The sequence below is a fragment of the Podarcis melisellensis genome (assembly GCF_964234715.1).
Source record: "Podarcis melisellensis genome assembly, chromosome: 3".
NCBI lineage: Eukaryota > Metazoa > Chordata > Lepidosauria > Squamata > Lacertidae > Podarcis > Podarcis melisellensis.
Window position 1 is genome coordinate 70,806,921 of NC_138530.1, and position 22,218 is coordinate 70,829,138.

Genomic DNA, 22,218 nt, shown 5'->3' on the forward strand with positions numbered 1-22,218 from the left:
TGTCTAATTAGGCCAAAGAAAACACTAAAAAACAACAACCTGACCTTTGCATGATTCTAGATATTAAACAGATTCTCAAAAACATATAACTGTCTCATGGAAGAGAACATCTTTTGGCAAGAAAAGTTTGCATGTTGGATAAAAAAAATTTCTACAGCTGTTATAGCACTGCTTAAAACACAGATGGAAATACCGGTAATAAAGATGGACATCTAATGACTAAAATGCATTGATGTATAATCAGGGTAGAGAGAAAGCCTCTAGTCTAATTTTGTGGATTTCCCCCCTTGCTTGATGAAAAGTACCTTATATTTTTTTAAATGGTGGGCACCTCTGAACACATAATTCCGTTTCTCTTCATTCTTCTTTGATCTCACATTCTTAGGCCCAATTTGTTTACTCTATTTTTTTTAGTCTTGTTGGAATGTACCATGTGATTTTGTCAAAGATGTTATAAGGCCACATCTTATGAGATGATGTCTCTTACCAGAGACAACCAGCATCAGTGGGAATGTGGACCATTATTGAGTCAAGGGATTGTGAGAGCAGAGAATAAGGGAAATGGTACTACTTTGAATACGGTCCAATATGTATAAATGAGTCAAGCCTTATGCTATACTATATTTCTGCTGCACAATTTTATAAGATACATAAGTATTTTTATACAGCTATATGCATCTGTTTACATGTTGGTTACTTTAGGCAACTTGGATATGCTAGAATTATTCATATTGTTAGCAGGATTTTTATTATTATTTTTAGTGGTTAGGTAGGGGGAATTAACTTCTTTTCAAAATCGACGAATAGGATGGGAATTAGAAAAAATCCATGCAGAGAAACATTGACACTGAGATTTTCAGAACATTCCATCCCTATCTTGTGGTTACTGAGGTTCTTCGTGAGGAAGAGAAAGGATTAAAAACAAATAAGGAAATGCAATTTTTATAATAGCTGAAATACCAGCTCACTTCTGCTGTGACACCACTCTGTGCATCAGATGTTAAGTGACACACAGGCTCCTTAAAAATGTAACATCTGTACTAACTGTCAGATATTGTGCAAAGCTGTGCACTCTCTTAGATGAAGACTACTGTAGTATTAAACATCCTCTGTTGTGGGGTTTATTTTATATTCTCATGGAGCAATCCAGTAAACAATATGCTATGCTAGAAAGAATGTGGAACTTAAACACTGTGCAGTGCAGCACATTGCATTTATTTCCATATGATTTTATGCCTAATTGTTTGTGAATTACACTTTCTTACAAAATATAGAGGACTTCCCATAGATGTACATGTAATTCTCAGACTTTGTCTTCTGTTTAAAAAGGTCTGCTTTGCATCTGTATTACAGCCATTGTATGCAGGGAATCATTTGTAAAACACACACACACAAACACACACACACACACACACACACACACACACACAGCACTGTAGGTGTGTTATGTATTTAGCAGTAATTTTTTAAGACTGCAGTTAACAGTTAACATTTAGATATGTACTGGATAAAAAAGAGGAAATGTAAAACTATAGACATCACAAGCTTTTATGGTGGTGGTGTTTTTTAAATGATGTTTTAGCTTCCCAAGTTGTGCTTCATCTATATGCTGCTGGTCCTGAAATGAGAAATGACATGTGTGGATAAGAATTTTGTGCTTGAGAAATCTCTGTCCTAATTGGATCCGTTCATTAACTTTGAAAGGAATTTGTGTCAGCCATTGGACAGGAAATCTAATTGTGTTTAAATCTATGCCCTACCATATTCTTGTTACTGTCAAGATCAGAGGTCCGAAAAACCTTGACTTGCGGAGGTTTTAGACTGTCATTAATTTTTGGTGGAATTCAATCATATCCCAGCAAATTCAGACTGTACAATTAAAGCTGATGTGGAGCCCTTGTGAAATAAAGCTTGGACTTTTTGTGACAAGGAAAATGAACAGAAAATGCACTGAAAAGTGTGGGATAATACTTGCTCTGATGAGTGCTCTTTAAATGGCCTTCAGCATCTAACCTCTTCGCAAACAAGTAAGGCTGAATGCTCATTAAACATGTCATCTAGAAGCAACTTTGAACTTAGATAATAGTTTTTCTTTTTTCTTTTTCAGACACACATGCACCCCCTCCTCCACCCCAAAACCCAGTGTTCCTGGTCTGACAGGTTGGCTGGTAACACTTCCTCCTCCTGAGATTGGCTTCCTGTCTAGGACCCATTTGTCTCAAATGTCTATGGAACCATCAGATTATTTTCCATAGCTGGTACCACCATCTCCAATTTGCTTTGCCAATGTTTACAAGCACCTGGCAGTTATATTTGGATTACCTGACGTTCCCATTTATCATGTAGAGTTTAAATTGACTCCTATTTTGTCTTGAGGCTGTTGTGATATAATTTTCTATCAATAATATACTTGGCCCATAATATCACCGGGATGAATGTGCTGGCACATACTTCTGTGCTGCTAAAGCAGCCTCTTGTGCCAGGTTAGCAGAGCAGAGGACATAAAAATATAACACTGCAATTGCACTGATGTACATTCAAACATGCTGAGAGACAGCATACTTTTATCCTACTTTTTAATTCCCCCGCTTCTGTTTTTACATGGTGCTACCAGTGGTCTTCCATTCAAAGGGCTGATCAGGTCCACAGCTGGTTAGCTTTAGCAATGCTGCAGCATTAGTTGCTCTTGGACAATTCACTGCTCCCCAAAATTTCTTATTCCTTTTGAAAATGTCAGATTGATTTGCCATGAGCCAAGCTGTTCTGTTGTGATAAGCATAGTGAAATCCCTCTCTGTACAGCCCAGCTTTTATTTGTTGGTTGATGGTGAACAACAGGTGATTCTTTACATAAAATACTTTACAAGTATTTCTTTACATAAAAATGGTAGAATAGCCCTAAAGCTTGGGGGCATGAGATAAAAGGAACGATTTGGGCCCTTTGGATTTCGACTGAGGGAAAATAAGCTTTTGAGTTCTTAGCAGTCTTGGAGTCTGTTTCTGCTTTAGCACTGCTTGGTTTTGTATATCTTCCCCTGCCAGTAACAACCCCCCCTCCCCAAACCAAGCCCCGTGCTGACTGGGGCTGATGGGAGTTGTGAACCAACAACTGTATGAGGGTGCCATGTTGGCTAACCTAGATACTACATTAACTACATTAGATCTGCCACGATAAAAAATTCTTCTCAGAAAGGTGGCAAGTATTTTATTTTAAAAAATAAAGACAGAAGTTCAGTTTGTTGCAGCAGATGTTTTCCCCACCCGCTACAAGCTATATGTAAAAATACTTTTAAAATGTAGGTTTGGATATGCTAAAGTTCACTTTCTTTTGTGTGGTACATGCACTGCCTGCCACAAAGACATTTCTGAATTAACTGGTCTGCATATGTCCTTGGCTTCTGCCTGGGAAAGTGTTGTCAATTCTCATTCTCATCTCTGTCTTCTGACCTGTCAGAATTCTAGCCTTCAAGTTCCTTCAAATGCTGTCTGGCTGTAGGAAAGTTTTGAATGGTTTTGGAAAGCTTCATGCTTCTCCCTCCCAATGGGTCCAGGCAATTCAACACTGCTGCCTAGAAATGAGATAGCAGTGACAGATGCTGCAAGTTGGTATTTCAGCTTCAGTTTTGAAGGGCATGCAAGCTCATTCATTGACCAGTAATGGAAAGTTAAGAGAGCGCAAAAGAACAGTTTAAGTGATGGAAAAACCGAAGTCTGCTTTCTGGCTGTCAACTGCAAAAAAATTATAAAATGTTCTTTTCATCATTCCTCTACAAGGGGACGAGGGAGAATTCTACTCTCATTGAACAAAAAGCTTTGTGTAGTGTTTTTGGCTCCCAGCAAGACAGTGTTTATTTAAGCTGCAAAAATATGACTCACGCTATCCATTCATGGCTGTTGATCTGGTCTGACTCTCATCCTCCTTTTGTCTTTGAACTTTGCCCTTTCCCTCTCATTACATTCCACCCCGCTCCCTGCAATGTGTCTACCATCCATCCTTGCAAAGGGTCCTTTTCTGGTAGTCCTAAGGATATGACCTCCATGAAGTCCGTTGTAGATGAATTCAGAGCCTGGCACCCAATTTACTTTTGCTTCTGTTAGTGTTCTCAAATTGTACAAGGCGTTTCTACAACAGGCTCTGAGGTTTTTATGATAGAAATATGGTTACCAATGTGGTACTGTACTCATGGGTGGAATAGCATGGGCACTCACAAAGCCTTCGAACACCCACGCTCACTGCCCCCTTGGTCATGAGAGGGTTACCTTTTTTATCTCTTGAAAAGCCCATAGTGTCACTCTTCCCATTTCATCTTTAAACACAATTTCCCATTTTCTCTTTAAGCTCTATGTGCTTTCCAAGGCCCAGATCAATTCTACTGGATCCAACTTTTACTCAGCTCCCTTGGAAAAGCAAAATAGGTGTGCAGGTGCCTTCTCTCTTTCTGCTTCTGCCAGGGGAGGGGGAGAGGAGGTGATTCAGTGGACGGGAGGGGAGAAGTGATGAGAGGGGCTGGCACCCGTGGCGTAAAAAGCTTGGACACCTCTGCCCTATCAAATCCCCAATTGCACTCTTGTTTAGGGACTGTGTTTTAGTTTCCAACCTGCTAGAATTCCTGATGGGTACCTCCCTTCCCATTATTTTTACATACCGGTATATTTATTATCTCCTTTTCTGTGCAATAAGGGAAAAACACGGGTTTTCTAATCCATGGTCTCTAATGCCAACTCTGCTCCTCCTGCTTGAGCTCACTCTTCTTAATGGTAAATATCAGGAGCAGGACACTGGCTTTGTCAGAAAAGATCCCACTAGCACAGTGTTAATACCTAGGATCCAAATCTGAACATGCCAGTGCACAAATTAATGACTGAAATAACTACTCATCAGAACTAGGCCTGGGCGATGTATCGATGCCAGAGCATGATGGCACCTTCACCCAGCGGTATACTGTGGGTGGGGCTTGCCTGACTCCCTCCACTGCCAGCACCCGGCGCATGGAGGGAGGAGCAAGCTGCATCAGCCCTGGCCCCACGAGGTGCCAGGGTGAAACCACCACCACTCCCGCTTTTCAACATCCTGATATGTCACTACATCACAATGTTTGGCTGGTGATACATTGCCCTATTCAGCATCTATTCTAACGAAAATCCCTGTGGGATTCAACGTAGTGATACTTGCCATCAGAAGCTGGCTCTCACTTCGTTTGCTTTTCCTGTGGTTGGCATTAGGTGTATCATAGAGAACAGGAGAGAGGAAGCATAACTTCCTACTTCAGACATCATACATCCCCCCACTTCCCCAGTCTCTGAATATCAAATGAAACCACTGTTCACAGCGTATCAACAGCGTATCAACAGCATGGAAGAATCCCTTTTAATTCCAGCATCCCTAGTAGGGCAATACAAAGGCAAACCAAAATCCTATTTCTCCAGGCAAATGGTAAACAAAACAAGGGGATGGGGGAAGGAAAGAAAGAAAGTTGACTGATGTTGCAGCCATGGAGTCTGCATTTAACCATAGTCTTCCTGTGGAAGGTGGGAGGAAGTAGCAGATGTTCAAACGAGGCTGTGCTAGTGGTTATGCAGGTTTCAGCTTGTCCCTCAGCCAAGTCAATGGAGTCTGATTTCTCTTCCTTCTGAAGCCAGATGAAAGTACCTCAATAAAGAAATTGGAACTGTGTTGTTCCACTTCAGTTGCTATTGAACTCTAACGCCCATCAGGCCCCAGCCTACATAGTCAAAGGGTGGGAGTTGTACTCCAACAATATGGCCTGGCAACTGATGCGCCACCCCTGCTTTAAAAGAGCATTATTTTTTATTTCTGAGAGGAAAAGGGTGGCCATATGCATTTTTGACATGATGACAGAGATTCCACCAAGGGAATGGATTTCTGGAGGGTGGGAAGGAATGTAATTGCCTTTGTTAATGCAAGCACATTTCCTCAAGTTCTTTCCTGTCCTATTTTATGTGTGAAAAGTTATATGCTAGGCTGACAGGATCTCCAAGGTTTTGAGCTGACAGGTTTCACAGATTCCAAAAAGTACGAACAGTGCTGACACTAGCTTTCCCCAGAGATGAAATCAAGAGCATGCCATGCTGTGGGCAACAACATTGCCTCTTTCAGGACACCACATAATGGTCGGGGCGGCGGGCGGATGGAATAACTTTTCTCTACAGGTGCAGAATAGCTTCTTGTATTATAAGGTTAGATTCACAAAATCAGAGGCCTGATTTGGGGAGCCCTGTTTGACAATAAGCGCTTTGCAGCTTTTCATATGATCTTTGTCTTTCTTTCTGACTTCCTCTAAGTCTAGATAGGCTGCATCCATTATTCCACATGGCTGGCAGGAACAGATACAGAACAAGCTTGTGTTTTTATAAATTTTTATTCTTACCACATAAAACCAGCCACAAAAAAAGAAATCCACAAAATGGGATCCAGTGTGGATGTGGGAAATTATAGGACAGTTAACTTAATGTCTATTCTGCAAAACTGGTGCCTGCCGTCACAGGAAGCGGTGGCAGGCAAGGGAAAAAGAGACAGCGGTACGGCATACCGGTGCATACCGCCTAAAAAAAAGCACTGGGTGGAAGTATTGTTAAATATAAAATATATATTGACATAGTATACTTAGACTTTCAATGCATTTGCTCTAGATCTAGAAATGCCTTTTCTTGAAAATATGTTTGTTCTTGACTATGCTAATATTCTTTTTGTCCCTCCTTGGTATTCCAGACAATCCGCTGGCACATAAATTTGCAACCCTGGGCAAGTCCTACAGCGTCCCTGAATAATGAAGCCCACAGGCTCTTAAAATACATCAGCACTGCACAGGTTGGTTTTCATCTTGACAGTCATTTAGGAAATCACAGTTTATATAGATTTGTTCTCAGAAAAAAAAATCTGTGACATAATCATACAGCAAGTAGCATAATGGGTAAGGTATGACCATTCATTTTGTGATTTTACCATTTAACAGGCACTGCTTCAGATAAAAATAGTAGTCAAAACAAAAGCTCTAAAGTGGTGTTTTGATTCACAAAATCCATCATTACCCTGAAAACTAGGAAGCTTTGACGGGGTCTTTGTTTGTGCATTTTATGGCACACCGTCTCTAAAACATTGAAGCACTTCCGAGTATTCATTTATTTTATTAAATATACTTCTTTTCCACCATTCCATCTATCGAGCTCTAGAATATGTAGCTTCACAATAACTCTGTGAAGTAGATTAGGTTAGTGACTGGACTAAGTTCACCCAATGAGTTTCATGGTTGATTCTTCCCCAGTCCGAGGCCAACATGTATCCACTCCCCAGTGTCCAAACTATTGGTTTTCAAGAAGAGAGCTGTGGGTGATATCCAACATTATTCAGGCAGACTTCAACTCTCGCCTGAATACCCCTGCATGCCCCCAAAATCTGTCCTGAAAGCTTGACCCTTTGGAGCAGATTTGGGAGGTGCAGGAGGGTTTCAGGGGGTAGAAGAAGGAAGTCCTTTTGCACAAGGGGAAATTTATTGAGTATTTGGGTGGACTTCATTGTATGCCTGAATAGGGTCCCTTCGAATTAAAAGTCGGATGTACCACTTCTCTATCCAGGTAACCAGTATTGTGCTATATGACATCAAATCCCCTTGGTGGGGAAAAATGTATTCTTGGATCTCAGAAGTTTAGTACAATCTCCTGGATTGCATTCCATTTCATGCAAATTTCAGAACAAATGAAGACTTTCTCACAGATGGCAGCTGTAGACCCCTCCTAACCTCTTGTTATATGACTCTGGTTAATGAAATTCTGTTTATTTGGTATAGCTCTTCCACAATAACTTAAGCAAAGGATCTAAACCACAAGGGTGTTGGGGGTTTTTGCTCCCAAAGACTGTAGCCCAAAGATAAAGTTCAAAAAAATTGTACTGGTTTCATTTTCTTTTCTTTTTAAACAAAAATAATTCTGTTTCATCTTGTTTATGGGCGGATAAATACACCCATTTTAACAAACAAAAATACTTTTGAAGTAGTCTATGGACTGCCTCTTTCTTCCTTAACATTTTAAGCTCTTTAGAGCAGTTCCATGAGGTAAAAAATATATATTTTTAAGTTGCTCCCAGGAATTGACCATACATCAAAATGTGCAGTCTCTTCTCGGGGAAGTGAATGAAGAAAAAGATGGCAACTCCCACAGGTACATGGGGCAGCCATCCTTTTCGCCATACAACTCCCCACTGAACAATATGATGTCTTTGAACAATGTTTCGACAGAGAATTTTTACTGCATGCAGTTGCTCTAAACAGCTTAAAACATTTAAAGGAAGAAAGAGGCAGCCCTCGACTGTCTTGTAAGTGCAGGACCCATGTGTGGGTTGGTTTGTTGACTATGCGACTTAATCCGCAGAACTACATTCTGATATGTGCACAGGACCTGGGGTGGAGGGCGAAAGGTTCACCCTCAAATGCAGAGTGAACTGGAATCCTCCCTAAAGCTAGCATCAGTTGTCAATATTAGTTCCAGATCAGCGTTCAAAACGCCCATTGTTCCAGGCGTGTTTTGCGACAAGGAATTTCATTAGCACGATCAGTTTGGGAGGTCTGACCACAGTGCTGCGCCTAAGATTTCAGATTAAAACTGCAGAGTGGAAGCAAAGGAGGACCTTTTTCTGCTTCCCCACTTCCAGCTACTCTCTGAAGACTGGAGAAGAGACCCTCTTAAGAATATTAGGCGGGTGGTTAGGGGAAGCATAGCTTTATTTTTTGCAGTCTTCAGATGAAGACTAGACCATGTGAAAAATGAACATAATATTTTAACTGCGGTTCATTCACTTCCAGCTTTGTATTCTTGTTATTAAAAAAAAGTGCGCTTAGACCGTCCATTGTTGTGCCCATAACCTAGGTTTAAGGTGCCATTTAACTCCTGGCTTTCATATCACAGTTTCTAACACTGTTCCAGATTCCTGTTAAAAGAGAGAATATGTTCTGACTTTTATAACTCTCCTTCACTGAAGAGGAATAGTGGAGGGTATTTACCACTCCTGCAAGATGAATATTTCAGGTCAGCTTCCCAGATTGCAATTTTCATTAACAGAAGTGCTCATGCAAATCACTTCTGTGAGCAGAGCAGAATCACAGTGTGAGAAGATATTTCAGTATCTGCTGTAACACATGAGTCAAAAGCACGTAGAATTGTGCATGAACCTTGCATTATTACAGTTTGACATCATGATCCTGTGCACATTTACACAGTAGTAAGCCTCACTGAGTTCAGGGGGACTCCCTTCCAAGTGTACCTCGTCTCTGTCACCCAAATGACTTGTGGGACCACATATTGGAAGTGTACATCTAATGTGCATCTGAATGGTAGTCTGAAAGGCATTTTCCTAACTCCTTTCTCCCCCCCCCCCAGTACTATTGCTTTGTCTCTAGGAAGAGCAATGAATGTTACATGATGGATGTACATTCCCTTGAGAAAACATTTCCCCATGAAATGCTCCCAAGCATGAAGACAATGACTTTGTCCTAGGCATGTGCCACTCAACCTGTCAAAGGACAGCTTTGTTTTTTAAGTGAATGCTTACAAACTGGTGTGCACTTCATGGTGAGAAATCTCTGAAACTGCAACATGCATGTCGTTTATGCTGCATTGCACCCTGACTCTTTTCTGCAGTGCCCTTTTTCTGTGGTTTGACTGGGCATTGCTTTTATGCCTTTATGAAACTATTTGCCCTGTGCTGAGGTTCTAAGCTACAGAATTCTTACAGCAGAGACCTGGCTTACCTGAGGATCCTTTCAGTAGTCAAGGCCTTGAATACCTGAAGTGACGTGTGATACCAAACCGTTCCATATTATCTTTACCCTGGTTTTTTTTTGGGGGGGGGGTTGAGATGTTAAATACTTGTATAATACTTTGTTTCCTGCATTTGTTGTCTATGTAGGAAAACCTTCCTGTTAGGAAAAGTATGCAATGGTGATATAACTGCCGTTGCCACCTTGGGGACTCAGGATAAACCTGAGTTGGAAAGAGACCATTTCCCTCCACTCATAACCTGAAAAGGGCAGACTTCTTCCAGCACTGGTATTGTTCTCCATGCCAGGAAAAAAAACCACACACATAAAAAGTGGCACCCAGATGAAACAAAACAGAAACATATCCTGCATTTGAAAATCAAATACAGTAACTGCATTTGAAAGGAGAGCAATGAAACAACACCTGTGAGGTCTGAAGGTGTGGAAATGCAACCTAGCTTTTGACTAGAGCGACGGAGTGAAGTAGCTTCACTGCGCAGCAAGCCAGCCCTTTGCCGCACTCAAGGATGTAATAAAATGTGGCAGAATCTGCTAGGCTTCACTTGCTGGGTCAAAACCTACAAGCGCATCAATTTGTAGAGAATTTATAGTTGCTGGCATAGCAATCAAGACTTTTAAGTTTGGGGAATGAATGCCTCAACTCCTCCAGGCAGGCATAAATTAAAATGGAGAAGGAAGAGGAATCCGCATTCTCTTTTTGCCAGATGCTGCAGAATTCCCACCTAACAATGAACGTTAAGCGTTCTGCAATTTTATTTCATGGTTTCAGCAAGCTATCTTTTCTCTCTTACTATCATTCTGGTGGGCTCTTTTAATGCCTTTATTCATGACTGCATATGGGTATGGGGCTCTTACATAACCATTAAGCCCCTCCAGTGGATCCAGATCTCCCTCTGCGAAGACTCTGGCTCCCTCCTGGGCTCAATCATGTTTTTGGGGTCCCAATGCCTATAGCTCTGATTCCCTGAGCTCCTCCCATTCCACCTCAGAATCTGACCAACACCTCCATGGGACTCATGACATCTACAAGGACTATTACCATTTCAACGGCTTGCTATGATCAGGAACCAGTTCACTCGTTGTGCTGGTGAACATTGCTGGGAGATCAAGGAAGGTAGAGGAATTCTTGTTCTTACCAGAGATTAGCAGGCAGTGCTAGAGAAAGGGACACTTCTGTCAGCCTCATGCAAGCATATGGTTGCTGATTAGCTGGCATCAGCATCCCAATGGGATTTGAGGCAAGGCCAACTAGTTAGCAATCACATGCTTTCATGGTGCTGGCTGTGGCACCCCCTGCCTCCGCCCCAGCACCCAATAGTTTCTTATAAAGATTGAAATTGCCCTGCTAAAATACCCACCAGTTCCTTCATCAGTGACCCCTGCTAGCAATGTTAACAGAACTCTTACTAATTTTACTTCAGTTTAATGTGTTGCACAGTTAAGCAGTCTCCCACTCCCATATTTAAAACAAGTGCTTACTACATTTATGGGAGGGTAAAGTCAGATCCTTACAATAAAAATCTTGTGGGAATGAAGAACGGAGGAGTGAGAATAACCACAGTACCATCCAGCCCTTCCAGTGTTAATTCTCCCAATATAACACATTCATAAAGTTTAATATTCGTTAATCATGTTTGTTCAGTTTGCTCATTAGGAAGGATTAGTTAGCATCTGCTTTAGTCAAGGCGGACTCCTGATTTTCATTTGTGCTTCTTTAATTCAGCTTCCATTTGCATGGGTAGGATTTTTATAGATTTTTTTCCCAGTCTTGGAAAGTCTGAAGGGATTTTCGTATAAGCAAGACGTGTGCGTGTTCTGTGTCAGGATGAATGGATCAGTCTCTTTCCTGCCTGTGATCATGCCATCCCATTTCTGTGCTAATCTGTAAGAGAAAATAATATGAAAATTTGCATTTAAATATATATTTAAAATTTTAATATGTTTTAATCTCATTTGTAAACAATTTTTATCCTAAAATATGCTTTTTTAGGATACATTTTTTGAGTCAAGGACTGCATACACACCATACATTTAAAGCATATTTCCTGCCTTCAAAAGGATCCTAGGAACTCTAGTTTACCCCTCATAGAGTTCCAGTTACCAGCACCCTTCACAAACTACTGTACATACAGTTCCCGATGCTTTGGGCAACCAAGCAGTTTGTTATGGTAGCAGGCCAAGAAAATTGAGTGCAAAGATAAAAGATACTGTACGCGGGTGGCGCTGTGGGTAAAACCTCAGTGCCTAGGACTTGCCGATCGAATGGTCAGCGGTTCGAATCCCCGCGGCAGGGTGAGCTCCCGTCGTTCGGTCCCAGCTCCTGCCCGCCTAGCAGTTCGAAAGCACCCTTAAGTGCAAGTAGATAAATAGGTACCGCTTTATAGCGGGAAGGTAAACGGCATTTTCGTGTGCTGCGCTGGTGCTGGCTCACCAGAGCAGCTTTGTCACGCAGGCCATGTGACCCGGAAGTGTCTGCGGACTGGCTCCCGGCCTCTAGAGTGAGATGACGCACAACCCTAGAGTCTGTCAAGACTGGCCCGTACGGGCAGGGGTACCTTTACCTTTACCTTTACATATATTTTTATCCCAGGAATCCAGCAATATCCGCCCCTCAACCTGCATCAATATCATATAAAAAGCCCTGGCAACCTTCTCTGTGCTAGAGGAGGGCACAGTTGTGTGGGAAGTAATGTGGTTTAAATGTATATAATAATAATAATAATAATAATAATAATAATAATAATAATAATAATAATAATAATAATAATTTATTTATACCCTGCCCATCTGGCTGGGTTTCCCCAGCCACTCTGGGCGGCTTCCAAAAAAATATTAAAATACTGTAATACATCAAACATTAAAAGCTTCCCTAAACAGTGCTGCCTTCGGATGTCTTCTAAAAGTCTGATAGTTGTTGTTCTCTTTGACATCTGGTGGGAGGGCATTCCACAGGGAGGGCACCACTACCGAGAAGGCCCTCTGCCTGGTTCCCTGGTATGGTGTGTACGCAGCCAAGAATAATAACACAAAAGTCAGAGGGGTACGAAGTCCAAAAGACAACTCAGTTTCAAACTGCACAGTTGTCCAGGATTGTATCAATTAGCATTGGAATCAAATTCTTCGAGAACCTTCATAGTTCTATGTGTCTTAGATATTACTCTGTAAACATGGAAATGTATCCCCTCCCATTAGAAAATTTCTAGTCCTTAAGAGAGTGGTTTGAGAGAGGCCTTTTTACCTCAGTGTTGCTTCCTTGTGGAACCTTGTAGAATTCTGAGGCAAGATTTCTTTTGCTTCTCATGTGTGCATAGCTGGGCAATTGTTAGTTTGACTCCTTCTGTAGCAAATAATCCTGTTGTGAGTTCTAGACAGGATTATTACAGTGCATTCTTACTTTATATAGAATGTGTTCAGCAAAGAGCTGAACATATAATTAATTCTCATTTTCTCCAGTGGGATTTATTTAAGCACATCCACTGAAAAAGAATGAATGGATTTAAACATATGGGTATTCAAATGAGCAGGGATTTAAGCCCCACGGGAGGGTTGGGAGGCGGGTGGGAGAGAGAGATATTTTTTTTTATCAGAGACTTTATATTGGCTTGACTATTGCTTTCCATGCCTGTAGGACAACCTCCATTTAAGAATATCGTATTATTTTACCATATGTATAGCCTTTCTTTCAAAATGACTTTCTTTACTACACACAAAAACAAATGCAACCACGGAAAATGTGACGATATCAAAACTAACAGCGGGGGGGGGGGGGAAGCAGCCTATAAAAGAGCAGGAAAATGTTTTTATATCACGGGCTGGATTTGTTAAAAGGCCTAAGAAATGGAAAAGGAGTTCACCAGGCACCAAAGAGATAGCAAAGCAAGCAAGCATTAAGCAGTGCCCATCACCAGGAGCATGTGCTTTGCTGAGGGGTCACTACTGAGAAGGCCTACCACACACACACACACACACATACCGGAGAGCAGCCTGTGCTGCTGCTGCTCCTTTGACACTGTATAACATATCCTTTTTGATCACCCCAATGTTTTACTTTGAGAAAGGTGGCTAGTGACCTTTCTCACAGCGAGCCACCAGGAGACAGAATGGCTGCAGCATCGGGGGGGGGGGGGAGTAGAAACAGCAAAAGTGTGCAGCATCCGTACTGCTGCACCATGAGGAATTTTAAGCAAGGGGCGGGGGAGTTGGGCAGCATTTGCTGGTCCACCTCAGGTGGCAGTGTTCTCAGGCTGGCCCTTCCAGTCCCAAATTGTGTAGAACTTTCAAAGTCAGCGCCAACACTAGGGCAGGGGTGCCATTGGGGGGGGGGCTAAAGGCCCCACCAAAATATTCAATGAGAAATCCAGGCCCCCTCAATATGTTAGGATATTTTCATTCCACCTTAAAAAAGGGAGCAGGTTGTTGTTTCACAGCCTGCATTACTTCCGGCTCACAGGAAGTTTCTTTTTTGTATATAGCTTTCGTTTTCTCTCTGTGCCTCGACACGCAGGCAGGCAGTCATGTTTTTTTTCTTTGTTCTGACCAGCGCTGAATAAAGTTGTAAATAATGCTCTCCTGAGTGCATCTTTCGTTGTGCGAGCTCTGCTGAAAGAGCGTGCACGAGCCCTGGAATGTGGCAAGCTATTTCTGAGGCTTGTGTCGCTAATTGACTGATACTGTACCTACGGGAGATCAATGGATCGTCCGGAATCGACATGGAAGCATGATGGCCTTTGTCTCCCTGGCAGTATCCCAACACAATATTCCTTGGTGACTGTGCGTGCGCAAGTTGCGTCTGCACGTTGTGTGGCATGCACAAGTGACTTCAGCATGTTGCAGAGTGTGTGAACCCCTGAAATTGTATCAGTGTGGGTACGCAAGAACCCACAGAACGGCATGTGCAGTGGGGCTGGTATTGTTACATCTGGCAAGCTGAACTTAATGGCACAACATTGAGTTCCACGCCAATATTTGTTCCTGGAAATGGACTGGGAGATGGTGTAGCTATTTAAGCACTGGTGTGATACGACCTCAGCACTTGGTCTCTGTTAATTGGGACTCACTGTGGTTTCCACACAGTTTTTGAAGGCAGCCCCCACATACAGTGATCTAACTTGGAAGCTGCTACAACATGGTCCCGGTGGCCAGGCTGTGTCCATTCAAAAGGGGTTGTACCCATTGGAGCAGCCTCAGCTGGTGAGAGGCTCCCTGTGCCAAAGAGGCCTCTTGATGTTCTAGTGGGGAGGCTAGATCCCAATAGATACAGATCTCAGACCTGTAGGGCAAGTAACCTAAAGTTAAGAGTGGGAGTTAGGTCATTACTATTATTTAAATAATGTCAAATGTGGAATCCAATCCAAGGCTTGAAGGATAAAATAAATGGTCTTTTGTAGTCCAGGGAGCTGTTTTTTTGTGAAATGCGTCTGGCACATAATATTCACTGGAATTCAGTTATTTGCCTTTTAATGTTTGCTTTGCTCTTCTCACCATCGATCTGGCACATCCTTATTTTAGCAAAGCAAACAAACAAGAGATAAGCAAACAATAAATTAAGCCTGGCTGCCTTTCCCTCACCCCACTTTGTCATTCACATAACTGTTGAACAATTTCCTGTAAGACATTCCCTCATCCTCCCTTCTCCCTACTCAAACAAAATGTGAGCTGTGTAGAAAGATTTTAACACAGAATGAAATCGACATTTGTTGTTTTAACAGATTTCATGTGATCATATGAGCATGAACAACCTGCCAGGAAACCCCAACAGCTCAAGGAGGCCATGGTCAATATGCTTGGATGACCGATTCAGTTTAGTTCATCAAATCAAAAGAAAGCAGTGCCGTCTATATTCACTGGGGTAAGTCTCCCTTTTGAGTGGGGGGAACCATTTATGTTATTCATGATTAATTAACATTCTTAAGGGGCCCTTTTCAGAGAGATCCAAGTTGACTTACAGAAATATAAGGTATCCCAAATTTAAAACAAAGCAACAGAAGCAACAATTCATTTAGTGCTAAAACCACCCCAGCTCCATTACAAAATAACAAAAACAACACTGGTGCGAAAGCAGTGTTAAAAACAGCCCATCCCATAGCACCAAATACCTGGGGGTACATGAAAAAAATAACTTGTTGCTGAAAAGATAGCAGTGTCAGTGCCAGGCAGGTGTCACTGGGGAGAGCATTCCATAAGTGGGGAGCCACAACCAAAAAGCCCCTGCTCCCTTGTTGCTACCCTCTGAACCTCTCTTGGAGGTGGCATACAGAGGAGGGCCTCAGGTGCTGATCTTCAAGCACAGGTAGATGCATGATGGGGGAAATTCAAATGAAGCAATCATGAATGGCATCCTCTTTACACAATCTGCTAGACTATCTTATGCTTATCTTGTTCCAGGATATATGTGGTTTTTATCTTTAAAAAAAACACCATTGCAAGATTAATTGGAAGAATGTGGGCTGAAGTAGCTGACATTTTCAAAAAATAAGTCATGCAAATGTTTATTCAGAGGTATTTGCACCACTTAAGCACAGAGTGGTTCATATCCATTTTGCAACAAGATGCCTATGGATAGAGGCAATTCAATTGACACTGTGTACTTTCAAAAAGCTTATGATGAAGTGGTTGATAGGGAACCACAAATGGGGAGAGGGCTGTTGCACTCTTGTCCTGCTTAGGGGCTTTCCATAGGCATTTGGTTGGGCACTGTGAGAATAGGATGCTGGACTAGATAGGCCTTTACTCTGAGCCAACAGGTCTATTCTTCCCTCCTTATGATTTCACATAGATTATGTAGAAATAATTCAATCAAGTCAGTTTTAAATTTCATGTTGAATTTGGTCACCTTACTTCAAAGAACATTATTGCCTCCGTATCTATCTTCCATTAAGAATGCCTTTTGCTAACCTAAGAAAAGCAAGCGCACAATGAGACCTTTGGAAAAATGTTTTGCTGCATAAATAAAATATTTAAAAAATGGAAACTAAACCAGTCCCTTCTGCTGGAATATATAAGCACTGAAGATTTTCCCCTAAAGCACAGAATGAAAATAAGAAACGAACTCTAGTAACGTTCAAATAAATTAAGTGTGCACGCGTGTGTTTGCAATTCTTGAGGAATTACATAGCAATCAATTCTAATTCCTTGTGACTCCAATCCAATTACAATCTTTCAGTAACATTGGCACTTAATTCTGCTCTTTGGTGTATGATTGCACAGAGAAGCAATCTTGTTCAGAATGAGACAAAATCTCCTTGAAATACACTTCTTATCTAATGAATTTCTATTTATGAAAGAGGAAATGAAGACCAGCTGGTTTCTTCCCAGAGGATGACTAGAGAGAGAACAAATGTTTTTGAGTATATAAAGGACAGCCCTATGAAAAATACGTATTGCATGAAACATTGAGAGGAATGAAGTTATTGTCTGTGTATTTGTGAGGACTGAGATGAAAAGCAGAAGCATTTCATATGAACATGATGGAGCAGAGCTCAAATCCTCTGGAGGCTGCCCATTTTAGATTATTTTCTAGCTACTCCATCCATTGGGAGGCATGTGACACACTGTGATGTACAGAGGGCAATGATACTGGCTGGCTGGGATATCGCAAAATGCATCAATGAATTTGAATGATAATTTTTAAATTGGCATAGTATAAAAAGCACTCTGTGAATTTATTAAAGAGATTAATGCTCCATCTGAAAGTGTTGTGGTTTTTTTTTAAAAAAAACCCATACTCACAAAAGGTTTTACCAGGTTTCAGCATTCTGAAGTGTTTAACTATGCACACAATAGTTAAGCATTTTTAAATTGACAGTCAGCAATGAATGTAAGACAGCTTTCATTTTACATTTTCCTCTAGCTACTGAACACTCATGAGGCTGGATCCAGACTAAGGCTGCAATCCTAACCCCACTTTCTGGGAAGTAAGCTCCATTGAATTCAACAAGACTTACTTCTGAGTATACATGGTTAGGATTGTGCTGTTAGCTGCATGTAATCCCCATTATGACTTGACTTAAACTCCATTGATTTCAGAGGAAGCTAGGTGTAACTAATGAACACTAGGTGGAAACAGGATGCTCAATTTTTCTTCTAGGTTCCCATCTGCCTCCATTTCCAGAAATCAGAGCAGCATGAAAATCTGTGTGTAGCCCACGGAAGAGCATTGTGTATGACCTTAAGCCATACAACATTTCTTATGTTATCATGATATGTAGAGACTTGCCAACATGCAGTAGTCAGTCACAGTTCAGCTTATGTGTGGAGGACCATGTGGTTTATAATGTGCTTAACACTATTGATTTATGCTAAAGGAAATGTAGCCATGGGTCTTTGGTGCCATCTCCTGTTCCCTATTTTCCCACCTGAAATTGCCCCAGTTACTACTGGTTCCAAAGGTGCTTCTTTACTACAAACTGTTCTGAGGCCCTGTGGGGTGGGGTGTGTGTGGAGTTAATGAGCAACTGGTTTTTAGACCTCAGTCTGAACTGGGAGTGTGAAACCAGATGGGGGCCCCACAGCTACTTTCCCTTCAAAATAAAGGTAACAACACTAAGCATGCTCTTAAAAAAAGTGTGATTAATATAATGTGACATTTAGCTCTGAGAATGCCCTGAGTTTAATTCATCTTGCAGTGTTTGGACAAACTCCTACATGCACCTTCACTCACCCCTTGACAGCAGGAGCATTAACTGCTGACAAGCATATGCCAACATGCCATTAACACCTGACATGTTACAGATACTGTATGTTTCACTACATACAAAATGGCTTTCAGCTGAGTAAGTTGACAAGTTTAGCTGACAGCCATTGAATGAAGTTACATCATGCAATGCACATGGACATCCGAACTGGAGAAATTGGACCTAACCATAGTCTTTCATACCTTAGTTACATCCGGATTAGAGCATCTGCATGGGAAAGTTGCTTTGAAGAGGTTGGAAGCTTCAGCTGCTCCAGAATGCATCATACAGACTTCTGGGCAGATGTGTTCTGAGCACACATGTGTTCTGAGCACATTCTAGTTTTGTTTCAACTATGCTGTCTGCTAATTAAAGCCCAATTAAACATACCATATCCATTGGTCATATCCATTAAGGCCCAAAATAATTTGTAACCAGGGTTTCTTAAGGTTCCCAAACTTGCATATGAACTTGCCTAGGTGCTTCAGTCAACTACTGATACCCTGCTGACTGCCCCTTCCCCCCACTGTCTGAAGTGTAACATGCAGGAACACAACAGGGCCTTTTTGAGTGTAGCACCTAGATTGTGGAATGCCCTCTCTAAACAAATCCTTGTATCTTCTACTTCACTGTTGGCTTTTCACTTTTCAGGAAAACTTCTGAGCTGATTAGAATTAGGCTGACAAATCATGCACTGACTGCTTTTCATTAGTCTATTATTATTATTATTATTACTACTGTTTTTATTTACGTATTTCCTGAAAATTGTGGTATTGTAAGCTCTCTCTAGTGCTTCCGCACACCTACCAAGAATTAATGTTTTCTACCTTACGTCCTTCAGGGATAGGTGAGCTAAAATGTTAATAGCAGTGATCCTTCAGATTTTGTTTTTATTTCAAGTAACAATACCTCTTCTGTTTGCTTTGGGAAGACTGGGCAGTGACAACAACCAGTTTGAGATCAGCATGGCCAATAGTGGATGTGAGGTGCATCGCTTTGACCCCAGTATCAAACTGGCACATATTCAGAAAGGACAGCGCCTCTGGTACCATCGCCTGTCCATTGACTGGAGGGATCCAAATCCAATGATCGCGGCTCATAAGCTTCATACCAACACCAAGAAGCTTGGCACTGTATTAAATGACTTTGGACACCACAAGGTAAGACTCCACTTACTGTTCATATAGCTTTATGAATTACTGGGGGCCTTCATTGTGTTCATAAAGCTTAGCCGTTAGAGCCTAAACTCCATTTATATAAGCAACACAGAGAATGTCCATAATATCAGGATAGTCAGATGTTTAGACAATTCGGACTGTTTTTCTGCATTGACATAGAACTACACTAACATGTATTTAGGTAGTCATAGTGTGAGTAATCAAGCTTCTACTGTGGATATTTGGGGATTGGAGGGACACAAATGGGGGAAGGAATCATGATTTAAAATTAATTGTCAAACACCCCCACAATTTCTAAATCACCCTCACTTCTTAAGATCATATTCTTCTCCCTTTCTGCCCCATCTTACAATATCTGCAACTTTTATTCTTTACTGGCTCTGAAAATGTAGCAATGAGCAGAATTGTACAGTGATCCTAAGTGCAGAATTTAAAGAGATGGGAAAACATTTCCAGCTATAATTGGAGCAGAAGAGATTATAAAGGGATTGCTGATGTTCAGAGGGTCACTATTTTCTCCCTGTTAGTGACACCAGTAGCAAAAACATCCTGGCTTGAAATGGAGTGCAGTTGTTTTTTTAATGGACTTGCCTGACCTCCTTTTAGGGAACTGTGAATGCAGTAGAAGCTTTCCACTAACTTTTTGCCAATGCATACTTCAAAAAGTTCATGACATTCTTAGCTAGCATACTTTCAAGTTACAGCTGCCCTTGAGAGTGTGCAGGGAATGAATTAGATTGCTAATATATCATGATGCCTGCAGGTAGTGCTGTATGCTTTTTGGTTCCTTTTAAAGACATGGGCAGACTTGGCTGAGGACACCACCTCCAGGGCTTGCAGAGCAAGGCTGTGAAACATAAAGCATCATTGCAAAGTGCAATGTGCTATTTTATGGGGAATTAACACTTCTGAAATAGCTAAAAATTGAAAATGAACTTTTTTTTTACCATTGAATCACATTATGAAACTGTCTTGGGACCAGATAATAGTTAACCACAGAAAGAAATGGTACCTTTTGGTAGCACTTACATTTGGTGGGTGGGTGTACTTCAGGTGGCTGCTGTTTGCTGATTTTTGAACTTTGGGTTCTTATTTTTTATTGTTTGTTATTATCATTTGTCATTGTTACATTATTATGTTGTGTGTATTCTTGAGCTCTTTCAAAAAGGTAGGGTATAATTTATTTTTAAGAGATGTGTTAAAAATGTCATTCTGATTATTAGTATTAGTATTTTATTTTAATCCCACACACTCTGGACAGCATTTCTGAATGCTCCTTTGTTTCTAAGGGAATTTCTCAACACACCAAATTGTATCCATCTAAGTCATACTCTGAGTAGACCCACTGAAATTAATTGACTTAAATGAGTTGTGTCCGTTGAGTCTGTTACTGAGTTCGAGTCATCCCATTTTGTTTGGTTGTGCTCTCTAATGCTGCATCTCATATCTGCTGCGATTCTAGCCATTCTCTTTGAAAATATACCTCTTTTGCAGGTATATTTAATTCTCCGTTTGGACTGTAATATTTTGTTGCTATGAAATAATACCCCTTGTCAACAATGCCAATGTCTGTCTCTCTTTTCAAACTACAATGACTGGAGTTTGTAAAGACTGGGAAAGCCTCTAAAAAGAGCCCTACCTTTTAGTGGTGTCGAAACTTTCCAACCAAGGGGCCGGATTAAACCGACCGGCGGGCCGGATTAGGCCCCCGAAATTGACTTGGGACATGCCTGCTTATGTGGAACTTTAGAGGTCTCTATACTGGAACATAGGGTTAAACAATAGGAGAAGACTATCTACTTAAAACCCTAGTTTTGAGCAGCCAGAACTAGACAAGGCAGCAGGGCCAGCCTAAGACATTTTGCTGCCTGAGGCAGACAAGATTACGCCTCCCCTCATTCCTTGCACAGAAGCCGGCAAGACTGGGTGTTTAATCTTACTTTGACACGGGCAGTGGGACAGCATCCTCCACTACATCTGAAGGCTATCTTAGGGAGTGCAGAACACACACAGCTCCATCCCATCTCTGCCCCCTAGCATCTGCTGCTTGAGGTGACTGTCTCAATATGTCTCATGATGGGGCCATCCCTGCAGGATGACAGAACAAAGGAGATGGAAGCCAGCCAAGTGAACACTGCATCTTGTCCTGTAGAAGGCTTATATTCACAGTGTGTTTTTTTGTTTTTTTGTCCGGGGTGCTTACTTAGGGAGAATTAGAACTGTGCTGCTTCCAATTAATGAGAATTTCTTGTTTACAGAATGAAACACACAGTTTGTTTACACTGCTTTCTCTGTTCTTGAGAAAAGGCTGGGGGAATTAAGGTTGCATTGGGTATTGCAGAGAGGCTCCCCAAAGCTCCTTATCAATTAAGGAGTGCATCAGAGTAAATACTGACAGTACGATCCCAGACATGTCTACTAAGAAGTAAGTCCCACTGAGTTCAATAGGATTTACTTCTTTGTAAGTGTTTATATAATTGCTGCCTGGGCTTTTCATCTGCCTATATGTCTATCATGTTCCCCCTGAGAACAAATTGATGCCAGAACTTTCTAGCACATATTAATTAGAGGTCCCTTC

The 22,218-nt window shown here is 41.4% G+C and overlaps 1 protein-coding gene across 1 annotated transcript in view; it reads left to right on the forward strand.

Moving 5' to 3' along the window:
• METTL24 (methyltransferase like 24) overlaps positions 1-22,218 on the forward strand; it is a 66,755-nt gene that overhangs the window by 19,949 nt on the left and 24,588 nt on the right. Inside the window, exons 2-4 of the mRNA XM_081905528.1 lie at positions 6,730-6,828; positions 15,499-15,638; positions 19,394-19,622. Coding sequence (XP_081761654.1) covers positions 6,730-6,828; positions 15,499-15,638; positions 19,394-19,622 — 468 coding nt within the window. The remainder of the gene's footprint in view (positions 1-6,729; positions 6,829-15,498; positions 15,639-19,393; positions 19,623-22,218) is intronic.